Source organism: Mesocricetus auratus, unplaced genomic scaffold (assembly GCF_017639785.1).
Source record: "Mesocricetus auratus isolate SY011 unplaced genomic scaffold, BCM_Maur_2.0 Super-Scaffold_100009, whole genome shotgun sequence".
NCBI lineage: Eukaryota > Metazoa > Chordata > Mammalia > Rodentia > Cricetidae > Mesocricetus > Mesocricetus auratus.
In genome coordinates, this window is record NW_024429193.1 from 40,086,491 (window position 1) to 40,103,710 (window position 17,220).

Genomic DNA, 17,220 nt, shown 5'->3' on the forward strand with positions numbered 1-17,220 from the left:
TACATGGAGGTGCAAAGATCTATGAACTGTGGGTAGCACCATTCCTTGGACAGAGGATCCTGGACTGTATAAAAAAGAGACTGCTATCCATGCACTGGCATGCATACATTAGTTTTCTCTCTGTGCTTGACTGAAGACATGACTAGCTGTTTCGAGTACCTGATCCTTTGACCCCCTGAAGTGAGGGACTTTAAACTGTAATTGTGAGCTAAAAAACAAACAAACAAACAAAAAACTAACAAAAATATTTCTCCCCTAACTTGCTTTAGTCAGAATATTTTAGTTGCAGCACCAGAAATGAAACGACAGCAGCCTTTATCAGTTTTTCTATGGGCTGTAATCATTGGAGCTGAAATTTTATAGCAGTAGAGAGCTGCTCCAACATGTATCCAAACTCATGTGTTGTAGCCTTCAGCCTGAATGTGACAACATTTACCGACAGAGAGTCAAGTAAAGTGGGGTCTCAAATGTGAGGTCTTCATCTCAGTATCAGGGTTCTTTTTAGAGGAAGAGGCTAGCAACTTTCTCTGTGTTCCCAGGAAAGGCAGCTGTCCTGCTGGCCACACAGAGCAAGAGGACGTGACTCCACTTATGGTTATCTGACAGGAGGAGAGACTAGGCATTATCAGACAAAAAAACATTGACTCCAACAATTCTATGTTAATCTTTGTTGAAAGCATCCTCTAACATGCCTTTGAAATGATGGAATCTGTGAAGCTTATACAGTATGTTTGCTTGATTGAAGACCATTGGTCTTTCCCCCATGAAGTACTGCAAGAGCAGGTTTCTCTGACTGAAATAAAGCTATTGCCTCGAGCTGGGCAGCGATGAAGGCAGGTTGGAAGCTGCTGTGCTTGCCCTTCACTCTTGCCGCTGTTGAGTTTCCTGACTGTTTAGATCGTAAATGATATTCAGTCACTTCAGAAGATCTATGTTGGGTAACGTGGTTGTTGCAACTTCCATTCACTATTTTCTGAGAACTCCAGGGAGCTGTCAATCCAGCAGCCACTCTTTCTTCCACAGGTCTCCCAGCTGTCATCAGGAAGAGGTGGTTGTTTTGAAACCTCCTTGGCTGCCAAGGGGAGATTATATTTGAAACGACAACCTAGAGAGGAAGCAAGACTGGCAATAGATGCCCCAAATGAGGGAACCATAAAAACTGGGATTTATGTAGGGCCACCCAGAGTCATGACAACTTTGAACGACACTTAGGTCATCCTCAAAAAGCCCCATCCCCAGCTGCTGTGGATGCCACTAAGGCAGATTTCAGCCTACTTTGGAGGATTGCCTCAGTACCCATGACAGGAATGCATATGCTTCTCTAGCTAGGCTAACAGCAGTCCAGTCACCCTAGGTCAGCCATCAGAGGGACCTTCCTCTTATGCAGAGTGTCCTGTAAGAGACTGGCCCCAGGACAAGCACATGCTGTGGTTTGGGTGTTTAGTTTTGGTCTTCTATCCCTGGTAGAGTGGACTGAGATGGATGCATGGTGAACAGAAACACCAAGCCCCAGGGAACACCCAGCAACAGCGCAAGGACCAGAGGAAAAGTTCAGGAGAGTAGCAGGGAGCAGAGAGTTCTGGGAGGCAAATGGTGTTGAAGAGATGATAGCAAGGATGTAACAGCCTAGGAAAAGAGAGGAGTGTGGGAACAACAGACCTTGGCCAAAGCAGGCAGCTGTAACCCACCACAGAGAAAACATGTTTACTAAAACATGTTTACTAAAAACAATCCGGTGCCCTTAAGAAATGTTTACCGTAGCAATAAGTTCCTGTTAAGGGCTTGTCCACGGGAACACTCTGACCTTGACCTTTTCCAATGACTAATGGCCTCTTCCTGACCCCCCCCCCACCCCACTGCATCTGGTGTCAGGGCATATAAGCAGCCGGGGTAAGAATAAAGCAAGGGGCTTCTTGAGGCTTTCTTGAAGCTTTCCTGAAGCCTTCTTTCACCACCGACTGGTCTCTGGGTCATCAATCCTGACATCCTCTGCACATTCTCGGACACAGGCTGTGTTAGTGGGCGCGGCCAAGGAGTGACTGGGACAACTGCAAATGCCTGAGCCAGGAGAGTTCCAGAAAGCCACCCAGAGCTACTAGGAAGCAAGGAGGAGTCCAGAACATCAATGGCATCCTGAGTTCCTAGGGTCAGACCTGCAACATGAGCTGCTTCGTTCTGCCTTTTGGTAATTTCCATACAGACCTAGAGACATCCCGTAGCCAGATGGAGACACTAATCCTTTGAAACCAAACTTCCTATTTATGGAACATTTAAGAAATACTTATTTTATTTTATTTTTTAGTCATTCTCCATATTCTCTTCTGGCAGCCACTGCTAACTCAACAGAAAACTAGAAGCAACAGGTTCCAAGGAGATGGTTTCAAAGACAAGAAATAATGAGAATTAACAGCTGAGGGCAGAGAATACTGTAAGAAATTGAATAGGGAAAGCATCATCAAATAAGCAATCATGGCTTCTGAGAATCTTCAGGAGAGTGAATTCTCTGGCTCTTTACAATTTCCAAGAGTTTTGCTTTATTAGAACATAGAGTAGAATGATTCATAGTCAAGAGTTAATCCACTGTGTGAGCAACATGATTATGAAAGATTGCTGAAGCTAGCAAAGCCAAGTTATTCAGGGAAGATCTGCTTTGTCTGATTCCTTTTCTTCGTCTGGCAATGAATCGTCTGCACAGCAGGTTCACTCCTAATGCAAGTGCTTCTTGACCTTTGCTGATACCGTTTTTCCTTGGTTTGACTTAGAAAAAATGAATGAGTAAAGATTCACATTAAAATTAACATAAGATAGAGTTCTTAATGATATATGTTAATGGAAAATAAATGTAATATTCTAAAATAACCTCATACATGAGCCTTTATAAAGAAGTTTTATGCACTTAAAGTTTGCATTGTGGTTTCATATGTATGCATAACCATATATACACCTCTCTATTTCTCTCTATATGTATACACATACATACATTGTAACATGAAAAACATAAGACCTAGATTCACATATTGGTGGTCAGGCTTCAAGCTGAAGATCAGAGAAGCAAGACAGCTGATTTCATAGCATAGCACTCAAACTATGATAAATAAATGTGCATATTTTCTTCATCTTTAAAAATACCTCTCTTTTGTGAGTGTGTATGTGTGTGTGTGTGTGTGTGTGTGTGTGTGTGTGTGTGTGTTATATTTCTTTGCATGCGGGGAGAATGAGAAATGGTCTCCCATTGAACATGGTACCAGTATGTCCCAGTAATCTTTGTTTTCATTCCCAGTGTTGCTGCGGGTGCAGGTCTGTTACAGTTCACCCAGCTTTTTGCATAGGTTCTGGTATTTAAACTCAGGTCTCAATGCTTGTGCAGTAAGTGTTCATACCCTCTGATCCATATCCCCAGTCCAAAGGTCTGTTTTTAAATAACTTAGACCATGGCATTTAATGACACCAGCCTAAGCTAAGTTAGAGTTACTGTTTCCAGAGTTTGCTCTTTTCTTGGTGTCATTTAACTTAGCATAAAGAATATGTATCTTTCCTACAATTTATGACTTATTTCTCCTGTTCCTAAGTTTATATTGGCTATCAATATTTCATTTTTCAGTGTTGTAAAAATATTTCAAACATATTCTGTGACATCAATAATATAAACTCAGAGACTGATATTGGGGTTCAAGCTGACAATCAGAGAAGCAAAGTAGTCAGCCAGTAGCTCTTACCCCTACCTCAAACTGGCTAGCTCCATGAGTCCTCAGACTGCAATAAGAGACTCCTGCCTCTCTTCTGTGGAGACTAAACCTGTCACACAGGACGGTGGTAGCTCATGCCATTAATCCCAGCATTGACGAGGCAAGCAGATCTCTATGAGCCTGAGGCCAGCCTGGTCTACAGAGCTACACAGAGAAACCTTGATTTGAAAAAGAAAAGGAAAAAGAAAAAAATAGGTTTGTGGCAAATTTAATATACAACAAGAAGCAATTCTTCACTCATCCCTGCACCCACCTCATTATTAGTCCCTTCTTGAAACTGGACTGGCTCTGGGACTTACTTTGACTGAATGAATGAGATGGGCAAACGGCACCCACCGTGCCAGCACTCAGCAAGTTTCTGCTTTCTCAAGCCAATGTGCAGTGGGTCCTTAGCTCTTTGATAGATTTTATTGGGAAGACATCAGATTCTCAGGCCAGCCAAGACCAGTCTGATGACTTTCACGTTCATGAGAAAAGTTATGTATGCCTTTTAACTCTCATTTATTTAGCGAGGGTGAATCATTTGATACATGGAACCACTCAATAAAATGCTAGATGAAGGAACATTGGATTCGTTCACAGGGAGCAATATCTCCCAGGAAACATGTTTAAAATGACAAGTTACTATGCAGTTTGGAGGAGTTTTTCTTTCTTTAAAAACAATTCAATTGAAATATATTTCATTTTTCTTCTCAAGAGAAATAAAAACACTATTAGTTTTCAACTAGTAACAATTTTGCAAATAAAAATACAATACCATTGTGTTTGTATTGTGCCAAGGTGTAGACAATAATTCCTTTCTAAATAGTTACTGGCATGGATTTTGGTAAAAAAATATCTGAACAGTGGAGGTGTCAGTGTGCTCACTCATCTATGTTTTCTTGTTTGAAACTCTTTGGGTAATACATGTGAAGAACAGAAGTCTGAATTTATAAATAATTTACAATTAAAGAATCACAAGAATAATGGTTTAAGGAAACATGTCATTGCCAATCAACCATATACTATGGATACATTAGACTAAAAACAACTGATATATTGAAAGTGACAGGAGAGAAAATAATTAAGCATTCCTCTTTTACTTAAGATGTGGTCATCTGTAATCTGGAATAAAATGCCTTGATTCGTATTTTTTAAAGAATTACAATTTATAGCATTCATTAAAAAGGTTCAAGTTCTCAGTGTACAACAAAACCATTTTATCACATGTTGAGGGTAGCCTTTCAGAGCACAGAGTTCAATAGACAATGCCTGTGGGGACAGGTCAAACAGACATCTACCTCTTTGTTATCTGCCATCCACAGGAAGAAGACTGGCTATAAATTACAAGCCTGTTTGGTGTTCAAAGTAGTTTCCAGAATTTTATGATTTGCAACTATGGAACTTGACAAGATCCCAGGATGGTCATGGAATGTAGAGATAATTTCCCTGATCTAGACGGTATCAAAATTTGATGTATTTTAAACACTCTCCATTCGATATGAGAACCCTAAACTCCATGCACATTCTTTATTCCTCTACCCCAATAAAGATCAATCCACAAGGAAAAAGAAATTTATCTTTTAATTTAATTTTTTAATTTTTATTTGAAAAATACAATACACAGCAGAGAATTATTTCCTCCCCCACTGTTCTTTCACAAAGGAAACTAAGGTAAATGTAACTGAGATATTTGGCTAGGATAGATCCTGAGAAAAAGAGAGGCCCAGTTAGAAGTTGAATAGACAAAGTCTGTCAAAGAATGTTCACCTCTCTTTTAACGTAAAAGAGCCTTTTTAAGTTACCTTAGGCATCAAATAACACTTGTGCAGAAGTTCTGCCATGCAAACAGAGACTACTGAAGTTTTAGCTTGAACAATTTACACTGACCTGGGCCCCAAGGAAGTAGAATAAAGTTGAGAGTCTGTATCAGAAAGGTATGTGATTGCCTGCTTTTACTATACTATGTATATACATATTTATATACTGATATTAGTGCTTTCTCTTACAGGTCCTGGGGATCAAACCCAGGGCCTGTGCTGCTAGACAAGAGCTGAACTCCAGCTCCTGCCAATTGTTTTAACATTTTCTTAAATGTAGTTTCCATTATTCTCAGCAATAGCATCATGGTTAAGTAGTCTCTTATGGGTTTGGATTATTCTTATGCCTCTTTAATTTTTCCTGAACTTCATAATCATGCAAACTTGGGTTCTTGATGCTTAAATATTAGAAATGATTTCACCCTGATCCTCCTTTGTTTTGTTTTTCACTTATAACTCTTTTATACTGACCAGGTTTGGGAAGGTACAGAAATTCATCACTGACAGTGACACCCTGATATAATGTTAAGGCCTCCAAGGGGAAAATCATTTGTTCTTGGGTCCTTCTAAAGCAGATGTAGAACTAGTAGAATTAAACAATTGTACAAGCCTGACCAGTCACCTGCCTTTGCTTGATATTATACTCATACTCTTTATTCTAGACCTAGGAAGCAAATTATTACCCACTACTAGTGCTTTTTAAAACAATGTCTTTAAAAGTGATGAAGAAATGCAAAGTTTGCTCAAATTTTCAAAAGAGCTGAATTGCTATAGAGATCTCAATTTTTATAAGAGGGAATTTATTTGGCTTTTAGTAGAAGTGTTTCGACTCCTAAGGGCCTGGAATTGGACAAATGAAATCCATTTGTAAGTAATGGACAAGCTTTTGGTTTTAATTATTTGCTGATTTCTATTGAAAGTAAGAGTAAATTAAATGTTTACTTTCAACACTCTTTCAAGACTAGAAAGTTTTTCTTTTAAATCAATTTCTGCACATATAACTCAAGCATCTTGGGTCAGCAAAGTGACTCATTATTTCATCCTCCTTATATTTTGGTTATCATCTTCATCTTTAATTTCAAATGGTTACTGTAAAGTTAGTCCTTCAGCCACTTTCTGAATGGCAACTGAGGTACAGAGTGAAGATACCTGATCTGGACTTCTCTTTTACAGAAAGCCTCACATCCAGACACTGGAGCTTCCTTATTTTTTATAGAATTATAAACATAACCCTAGATAGCTCTGTATTTGTAAAATGTTTATGTTCATTCATATAAGGTTGACATTTAAAATACTGTACACCTTCTTAACTCTATTTTGGCATTTCTTCATATTCTTTTAACATAGGTAGTTGTTTAGGACTCTAATGGTCTCATAATGGGCTCAGTGTCATGGATGTTGAGGCAGCTGTGGCATATTTGAGGGGAAAAAATACAAGTTCAGTGTAAATCTGAATTTTGGATTTAACTCTCTCCTTGACTAGCGGTATGGTATTGGGCATGTTATCAGTCTTGGCTTCATTTTTTCTCATGTGTAAATAAAGCCATCTTTCAATATTTATACAGGATTTCTGGGAGGATTAAATGATAAAATAAATATAAATACATTTAATTAAAGTATTAGACAATTACAAAAACACATTAATCATATGTCTAGCATCTACATAATAGTATGCTAAGATATGGTTCTTTCCCATTTAAATTATTTGAGTCCTTGGCCAGTAAGGAAGCTTAAGGATAGACTATAGCCATTCTGGAGACACTGTTAATGGTGGAAAGTTACACAATAATAAGGTATCAGGGCTGGATTTACCTTAACGCATTCTAAATATTGCCTGCATTTGAAAATTGTTACTCAACCATTAAATGACAACTGTCAAAGAAAACGTCCAAATAAATTATTTTAATTATGATACATTACTCAGTGACAGTAAAAATTGGCAATTTCCCCTTTAAAAGCAGAAGCACCAGTCTTAGAATGTGTAGTATGAATGGTGTTTTAAGTGTAATATAGCATAATATAATGAGCAAACAATTTAGTATAGGACATACTCTCTAAAAGTAAAATGATCCCACACACTGAAATCTGTTAGAATGGAAATAATGTCATGCTGCATGGTAAAAAGCCCCCATGACTTTCAAAATTAACTTCTAATTAAATATGATACACTGTTGAATAGATGTATGAAAAATTAAAAAAGGCTCATCTAGCCCAAAATAGAGGGTTTTTTTTCTATACAAATATAACCTGCATTGAGGTTTCTTTTCACATAGTCACAGAGATTCTTTTGAGAAACTAAGCCAACCACTTTATTTAAGAATTAATTTGTTCATTATATCATCATGTTTTTACTGAACACCCACACTTTGTGCTAGGCTTTGCAGTAGGTGTTTGGGGATACACAAGGGAAAGCCATGACCCTGCTCCCGAGGAGCTCACAGTCTAGTGGGGTGGGGGCAGACAGGATGCTGTTGAGTTTAAAATTTATAAAAAGTCTCAGACAACTTTATAAATTTCCTGTATAATCAAATAAACTTTCTTATGAATGGATGGTAAAAAGGGATGATGTCCAGTGCAGGGAAACACCATCTGCTTCAATATCATGTGACTTCCGCAAAGGCAGTGATGTGGTTCTGGAAAAGAAAAGGGGATTCCAGAGTCAGAGCCCTGGATTCTATAAAGTACTTAGCATTTTTGACAAATGTCAATTAGCTTTATATAGAATTGTGGCCCACATGCATGTTGCCAAAGCACACAGTGTTATTAAACTCAATTCTCTGTACTGTTACATTATGTTAGCTAATTAAATGTTTTATTCCATATTCTTAATTAGTTGAATAGATTAAAATGGTATACCTGCTTTGTTCAAAATTAAAACTCAAATTTGGGTAGATACAAATGGCAATACCAAATGCATTAATATTCTGCTCACTGTTAATGGAATTTCAATGTGCAAGCTGCAGTTTCAGACTAATTGCTCCCTGTGAGACAGATGGTGTAGCGTGAGGTGGGCAAATGCTTAGACTGAAATAGCATTTGTTAGTTGACAGAGATCTACTTGAATCCTTCACTCTTGATGCGTTAATTCAGACTCCACACCGAAATCTTGGCGTGTTGCTCTTGTTTTTATTTCCTCCAACCACAGGATATTTTACAACCACTAAACCCTTTTTGTTTCTTTGTCTTTAAAAAGCTATCAGTTATTGAGAAATAAACTTTTTAGAATGGCTAATACTGAAATAGCCTTAGTCATGGAATATGCATGCCATAGATGCTGAGATATTGTGATAGACATTTGGTAGTATATGATTAATTCTGACATGAGTGGGATGATATTAAGATCTAGCATGAAGAGCAATCTCATTGGATCACAGCATCATTGAAAAAAGTCTGTCTTGTCACACTACCTATTCAGAGTGCTTTTCATAATAGTTACGTTCAGAGTTATTCAGACAGAATCTTAGGAGATACAATGACCAAGATTAAGCCCAAGTAGATGAAGAATAGAATTTGCTAAGTATTCATTAGCAAAATGTTCTCTCTAGTCCACATCACACCAGCAGGCAAAATACTGAGGCTTGTCCTTGAGTGCAGGTGTCACCTAGAGGAAAAAAATCATTGTGTCTTAAAAGTCATTTCAGGTCCTGACATTCAGAGAATTTAAGTCAGTTTTGGTATTCTGAATGTCAGAGCCTATAGACATAGGTGCTGGAAACTTAGGGGCTCCACCAGAGCAGCAACTGCTCTTCACCACTGAGGCATCTCTCCAGTCCAGTTTAAGTACAATTTTACTGCTTCAAATTCTATGTGAAAATCTCCATTTTACTATTTATTTCTTTATACAGATGTATATGTAACAGGACTAGAATGAAGTCATGATCCATTTATTTATGATGCCACAATTTAGTGGTGACTTACTGTTTGAAAAGACGAGCCACTCCCCAAATCCTTTCCTTAAAAAATTCAGAAAAAGAGGCAAAAGAACATCCCAGGAAAGTACTTAGACACAAGAGATTTCAAAAAATAAATACTTTTTGAAAATATTAAGCTATTTCATTTATTTTTAAATGCTATACTTCTAGTGAGGAAAAAATGGAACCAATAGTAACAACAGCAGACAAGCTAAGGGGTGAGGAGCAGATCCTCTGTGGCTGTGCTGGAAACCTGTGCAGAAGGACATGGTTCTCTGTATTTGCTCTAATTTTTGCAACATAGCTCCAACACCAGTGCGCTAAAGCGCACATACGTTTATTGCCTTAATTGGAGGTGCTCGCAGTGGCTAATCCCCATTATCCAGCCGAAAAGCCTGGCAAGGCAGTCTTTAAAGGACCTCCCCTCTGAATTTTCTTCTTGATCATCTTCAATACATTGATTTTGAAACACCTACAAAACGCATTTTACATATTATTTAAATATTAACATCTTTGCATCAGAGAAACTACTTGCTACTTCATAGTTCTAGGTTGTCATGTTAGATGACACAAAATGAGTTTAAATAATGTTTATAAAAGCATCCTAATGCCAGTTGGTGTCATTTATTTATTCCTGGCATACAGAGGGACTCTGGGAACCCATACCATGTGGAGGGATGCTCTCTCAGCCTGGACACATGGGGAAGTAGACAGAAATGAATATAGTTCCCTTTTTCAAGATGGCACAAAAAGACCTCATATCTTAATACAAAATATTTCACATCCTGCAAAACGTATGGCACTAAGGATTCTGAATAAGGAAACAGACCACTGTTAAATTCACCAGTGAGTCCACTGTTATGAGGATGCTGTCTGCCAGGAGAAGTTAGATTGCACGTCATAATAAAAAACAATGCCATGCTTCATTTTGCTATTTGTTTCCCTATTTCATTCATTGGCTGCATTGAGACAGGGAGCATGGACAAAAGGGAGAACAGAAAGCATACCTATAATCCCAGCAAAAAGATAGGCTACAGAGTTCAAGGGCAGATGTTGATACATAGTGTGATCAAGATTAGTCTGTGTTACAGAGATTCTGAAGAACCAAAAAGAGAAACAAAAGTAGCACCCCAGAAGGAGAATGTGTTCTCTGATTCCCATGAATGTGCCACGTGAAGACTTGGAGTGAGATAATTTAGTAAAGAGGAATCATTTTAAATTTAATGATAAAATTATTAGAGAAATTCAGACTTGAGGCTGTGTAATTGGTTGGAAATTTCAAAGTAAGCAATTACTTTGATTAAAGAAACTGAGAATAAGGGAAAATAAAAAGCTCAGACATGAGCTTCTTTGGCCCAGAGGATTTTTTTAGAGTTTCTTTCTGTATTGTGATTTTGTTTAAGTGCAGAATTGTATATTAATTCAGAGTTTTCTTTTCATTCAATAATCTCCTCTTTGTGCAATCAAAAGGGGGAAAGGGCTACTTTCTGAGAGAATTCTCTCTGCCTATGAAGAAGGGATCGGTGGGAGGCTTCCTTTGACAAGCTAGATAAATAAAAGTTTCCTCTAGGCTCTTCTGGGGCTTTAGCCACAGATCTTAGGAGCTGAGTAGCCAGAGAAGCTACAGTTCCCAGTCCAGATCTTTAGATGCCCTGTCGCTCTTCCTGGGATTCATGCTGTAGTTTGACCAAGAATAGGCATATCCCCAGAGGCTTCACCTTAATTGATCCAAGGCCTCACACAACCACCAGAATGCAGAAAGGCTCTCTGGTTGATCTTCATGTGCAGCCCGTATTGAGAGCTGCTGCATCAGATCAGCTAATCCATCTGCATCAAGGCTAAGTTTTGGTTTAATATCCACAATACCCAAGAAGCCTGATGTATACTATCCCCATCTCCAGAACTAACCCAGTGCCTTTTGTAGAAGAATCCCTGGGCTTGTGGCCCAGTTTTTGAAAGTGCTATAAAAGACAGCTCTTGGTTGGTGTAGATATTTAAATACTTTATCCTCTAAGTTTCAAATCCTTCCTAAGGATCAGCACTTACCTGTCTATCACACCTTTAGTCCATATTCTCAGAAATCTATCCTGTTTATGAATATAAACTTTTAGCTTCTCTCATCTGACTTCAAAGTTTGACCTTGTGGACATTTCTGGAGTGCTAATTCCTACATCCACCCCTGCTTTAGGTTCATTTTTTCCCCACTCATCTGGACCCCATGATGATCTGACAGTGCTTAACAACATCCCCAAGCCTCGTATCCCTGTGGTCTTGCTTTACCTGTGGGCAAATGGTTCTCCAGTCTCCTCTTCTTGGGTGATGCTGTGAAGTGTAGGTGAGTTTCCCCTCTATGTCATCATCTACCACAGCTGTCGTACTACCCTCTGTGTCTGTCTACAAAATACTCTCCTTCATCGCTACATTGGAAAATCAAAAGACCTGAGGGACATACTACAGACTTTTGACTAGGTATTTATTCAAGTTTAATTTATTATAACCCTAATAGAAATCACTTTGACATTCTTAGTAACCTGTACATTAATATTTATACTGACTGCATTCATAATTCCCTTCAATTGCGCTCAATCCAAATGCCCTCCAAACAGATGATGGGAAAAGAAGCTGTGATACTGTGATACGGTCAAAACACCCAGAGCAACTCTCATCAACAAAAGTAAGGATGGAAATCCCGTTGGCACACCTAAAAGAAGTCAGACTCAAAAGCCTGAATACTGTGTCAGCTTGTTTATGACACACTGAGAAAGACAAAAGTACAGGGCAGAAAGCAGGTCAGTGGTTGCCAAGGGTAGGGGTTGGAGGTGGGCTGCTTATCATTAAAAGCAGACAGTTCTGGACAGATTAAAATTTTACAGCTTGAAATTGTTGATGGTTACATGAAAGCTTACTTTTGTTATAACTCATAAAATTGGGAATTTTAGGGAATAGGAAGCTATCTCTACATGCTTGCTCCCCAAGATTGAGGACTGAAGTTTCACCCGCACAACCCACTTCAAAAATGCCAGGTATGGTGGCACACATTTGTAACTCTAGGGCTGGACAATGAGAGACATGCAGAGAACTCTGGGGCTCACTGATTAGCCAGTCAGTCCCATGGTGGTAAGAGATCCAGTCTCAAAGACAAGGTAGATGGCATCTAAGGAAGAGGCCCACAGTTGAGTCTGGCCTCCACAGACACATGCACATGAACACAGGTACATATGCACCTGCACACGCACAGGCACACACAGACAAAGGGAATATCATAGGCTATAAACCAGTTATTATACTGAAATTTAATTTTAAAAATAGAACTGACATCTATGATTTGCCAGAAATCAATATAACAGTGTCTAAAATTTGTTTTTTTAGACATGGCATCATTAATTCATCATCTAATTGTTTTAGCTGCAGAAGAAAAATATAAAATAAATGTACTGTAAAATATTTTAACAACACATTGAAAATGAGCTACCTTATTTATTCGTGGTCTATTAGGCAGACGAAGAGTCTCAAAAACACTATTTTCCTTTGTTAAGAGGACATGGATGAATGAATTAAACCCAAAAAATTCACTCTCCATTCAGTGTTTCTCTTCCTATGAACTGAAATCATTACCTGATCTTACAAGGGCACATATTATAATTTTTACCTTAGTAATGTTACTAACTGAGGGAAATGGAAGGAGAATCTTTCATGCCTAATTAAGAAGATGCTTACATAATTTACACAGATTATAATTTCTCCAACATGCTTTCATTGTTACACTACAGTATAGTGATCTTGAATTTGCTCTCTGAAATTATCACTGTACAACATAGTGGCACAAAAATGAAAATACCATTTTGTATTATGGGCAGTGTTGTGACCCTGGGCATATTACTTTATTTGTGTCTCTTTCTCTACATAACTGCAATTAGGATATTCTCTAATGTTTTCTTATAGAAACAAAATGACATATTATGCATAAGGTTCTCTGTCTAATTTGAGATACCTGTTAATCTTTCACAGAAGCTTAGCTTCTACTGTTAAGTTTGATGATATGATGGTTTTATTTTTTGATTTATAAATATCTATATGATATCAGATTGAGAAAACCCAATGTTCAAAGATAACTCTCCCTATAGAAACCTATGCACACAACTCCAAGGTTTTTATCTTTCGTTTGTGAGACAGACTTTCATTGCGCAGTGTGGGTTAACATCATAGTCATGATGTGGGCAGCATGATTTCCTTGCCTCACTCTTCAAAGTTCTAAGGGATAGAGGTGTAACATCACACATGATTTTCACACAGGGTTTTGAAATCTGTTCAGAAAATTTTCCAAGGGGCTTAGGAAGATGGCCGAGTCAGCAAAGTGCAAGCATTCAAGTATGAGAACCTGAGTTTGGATTCTAAATACCCAGGTAAAAAGCTAGGTGTGGCAGGTATAACTATAATATGGTGCTATGGGGAAGGATACAGGTTCATTGGGCAGCTTGTGTAGCTGAATTGATTGGGATTGGGGTTAGTGAGAGACCATGCCAGAAAACAAGGTGAAGAATGATAGAAGAAGACACCAGATGCAAACATTTGGCTTCCATACCCATATGCACACATGTAGGGGCTCATCCACATGTGTACACACTCACGCAAACAATTATATGCAACCCCACATACACACATACATAAATTCAAGTTCTCATGTCTACTTCCTGTTCATTTTTTTGTTTTATTTATCTGAGTATGTTCTCCCTTCTTCTTCACGTTCTTCCATTCCCTCTCTTCCTATCTTCCCTCTCTCCTCATCTCTTTGCTCTCACCTCTCCTCTTTTCTTTTTATTTCCTTTTTTTCATATCTGGTATCCAGCTCAGGGTCTCAAGCACAGTAGTGTAATGTGTATCCTTCCTGCCAGCCACTTGGGTCGCACTGCTGTCTCAGCCCCCAAATAGCACATAGGATGCTATATTAGTTATAAGGCTTTTGGCCATTTGTTTGATTTCTTATTGGCTATCTCTGGCTTAATTATTAATCCATAATTACTAATATGTATTTCTATAAGGACTTATTTTTCTAAGGACCCAGCCTCATATATCTTCTCCCCACTATCACATGGCAACTATTCTCTTCACTACATTTCCCAAATCCTCCTAGACACCTAGTTCCATTTATCTTGCTTCCCTATTGGCCAACAGTGTTTTAGTTACATATATACAAAAGGACTTCCACCATCATCTCCTCTTTTATGTCTAAATAAAAAGAAATGTTTTAACTTTAACATAGTCAAATTACATATAACAGAACAGTTATCAAACAAGAACTATAGTTACAATATTTGTCCATTAACATTTAGTAAGATTTTGATTACTAAACTATAACCTCAGACCTGCATTTTAAGTTTTCACAAGATATTAAAATTAGTGACTTTTGCATTTTGTTTGCCTCTTTACCTAAAACAATAAATTAAAGACTAAGGATTTGGTTCATAAGACAGTGGGTTTACTATTTATTCCCTTCATTGTTGTTTTTTCATTTCTAGAAACAAGCTTGCTTCACATGTCAATCCCAGCTCCCTCTCGCTCCCTTTCTCCCTGCCCCCATCGGGCCCTCCAGGCCCCCCCCCGACCCAATCCCCACTCTGATTTTTAGAGAGTATTTTCTTTGCAGAAAGTTTTCATAGTTCTTAGATGCTTCAGACTGAGGAGAAGGGGTGGACACCTCTGAACACCCCCTATGTACAAATGCACATGCTGCTGAGACAAGATAGTTCACCCACCATTCCACCTTTGATTGTTCTCTCCCTAACTAATGGCTGAATGAATCATATCCACCTAAGCTACACGCATCACCCTTACACCATTCAAAAGTAATTCTCAGGAAGATGCTTTCATAAAAGGCTGCTGGATACCTGGGAAAAAGCCTGCCTGTTATTCTTTACCTTGTATAATATGATTCCTCTACTGTGTGGAAAAATAAATCCTGAATACACAGACATGAATAGCACAATCAATAATTTGAAACCATGACACAGGACACTAGTGTATTCCATGTTTAGTTAGTCCAAAGATTGTTAATAACTGCTTCAATTATTTTTCTGCTTTCTTGTTTAAAAGTTTTTCTTCAAACAATATATTTTCAACATGTTTCCCCTCCCCCAATTCCTTCCAGATCCTCCTCACACCCCACCTAACTTCGTGTTCTTTCTATCATCTATCTATCTATCTATCTATCTATCTATCTATCTATCTATCATCTACCTACCTACATATATTTGTCTATCTACTTATATCTATCTATCTATCTAGCTCTATCTAGCTCAAATAAAAAACAACAACAAAAACTGACAACCATACATAAAATAACAAAAAGAAAGAAAGAAAGAAAGAAAAGAAGGAAGGAAAATTAACACAAAGAAAAGAAGGAAGAAAAATTAACACAAATAAAAAAGAACAAACAGTTCAGGAGTAGATGCCTGATGCATTTTTATTTGTTTCCAGTTTCTTTTTAAAGTAAAATAAAATATATGAGAATAGCATGTAAATTTATTTTTAAGTTGTTTTCATACATGCTCAAAACCTTCCTTAATTGTCTAAAGTGTGAATTGATTTATCCCCACTAACTATTGCAACACCTAATCACTACTAAATCTGCCATTGTGGTTATATAGAACATTATATATCATTCAGCAGTTCCATGAAGCAAAGATTTGCTTTATACAAAAGCAATTTAATTTTAAATAGATAGTCAGTTACTCATGACACTTCAAAGAAATTTCTTACAGTGAGCACTACAGTGGATAATCATGTTTGTCTTGGCAAGAAACCACACAAGAAATCCTGGGTTGTAGTGCAGAGGAACTGGATTTCAAAGACATAATTTCAAGTCATTGAAACTAGTTCTCTTCATACACACACTCACTCACTCACACACACACACACCATTCTGAATAAATTCCACCTCATATTTCCCCTTGATTCCTGTCATACTACCTTTTCAAGGGAAATCTCAGTTCCCAGGATTCCCTGATCATGGGGAGTTCTCTTAAAATCTATAGCATTCTGTTTATAGTCACCATGATATTAGGCATGGAGATTTCCATCCATAATTGTACATACTCTTTGTGACATCTGGCGATTTCTGGAGCATGGTTACTGATCACCACTTTTCACTCAGCTACAATTAATCAGGGTGTGAATTTACATGACCAGTTTCATTGATAAGCACAGGTTTGTGAAAAGTCTGTGTGACTTCACAATATACTCTGACAACCTCTAAACCCCTGTGGCTCCTGTTACGTATTTCTCATATTACACATTGGTGGATAGGTTCTGTGTTGCTAGTCTGCTTCCTATTCTTTCCTGTACCAGAGTCTAGGCTGAAACAGGTTTCTCCCAGAGAAGTCATAAGGCTAGCAGGGTGGAAAGACAGCCCCAAGACCAAGTAAACTGTTGACCAATGAAGTGTCTCTCCATTCTATTCATAGGCTAATAGCCAAGTCCAAACTAAAGAAGCAAAATGCATAGTCTGTCTGAAGAGGTAGTTAACGGTTGAGAATGTCACTCTCTTTTACCACAGCTGTAGGATTCTTCTGTCTTCTATCACATTTGTAGGATTCTTTCTTTGGTATTGTTAGTTTTCAATGAATCTCTGGTTTGTAGTACATATTTCAGTTTTACCTTATATCTAGCTAACTTACCCATATTAAATATTAAAGTACTTATTTGAAGAAAGGTTTCTTTATTGCTCATTTATTCTTTAGTCTATGTTTTTAAAGAAGTAAAATATTT

General features: G+C 37.9%; 1 protein-coding gene across 2 annotated transcripts in view; it reads right to left on the reverse strand.

Annotated features, from left to right (window-relative positions):
• Positions 1-5,300: 5,300 nt before the first annotated feature.
• The window catches only part of Plppr5 (phospholipid phosphatase related 5), a 115,709-nt gene continuing 103,789 nt past the window's right edge, over positions 5,301-17,220 (reverse strand). For both annotated transcript variants that reach the window (XM_040751973.1, XM_040751972.1), the window contains 2 exons: positions 9,792-9,928; positions 5,301-8,178 (listed from right to left, as the gene is read on the reverse strand). In XM_040751973.1, coding sequence (XP_040607907.1) covers positions 9,794-9,928 — 135 coding nt within the window. In that variant the 3' untranslated portion in view covers positions 5,301-8,178; positions 9,792-9,793. The remainder of the gene's footprint in view (positions 8,179-9,791; positions 9,929-17,220) is intronic.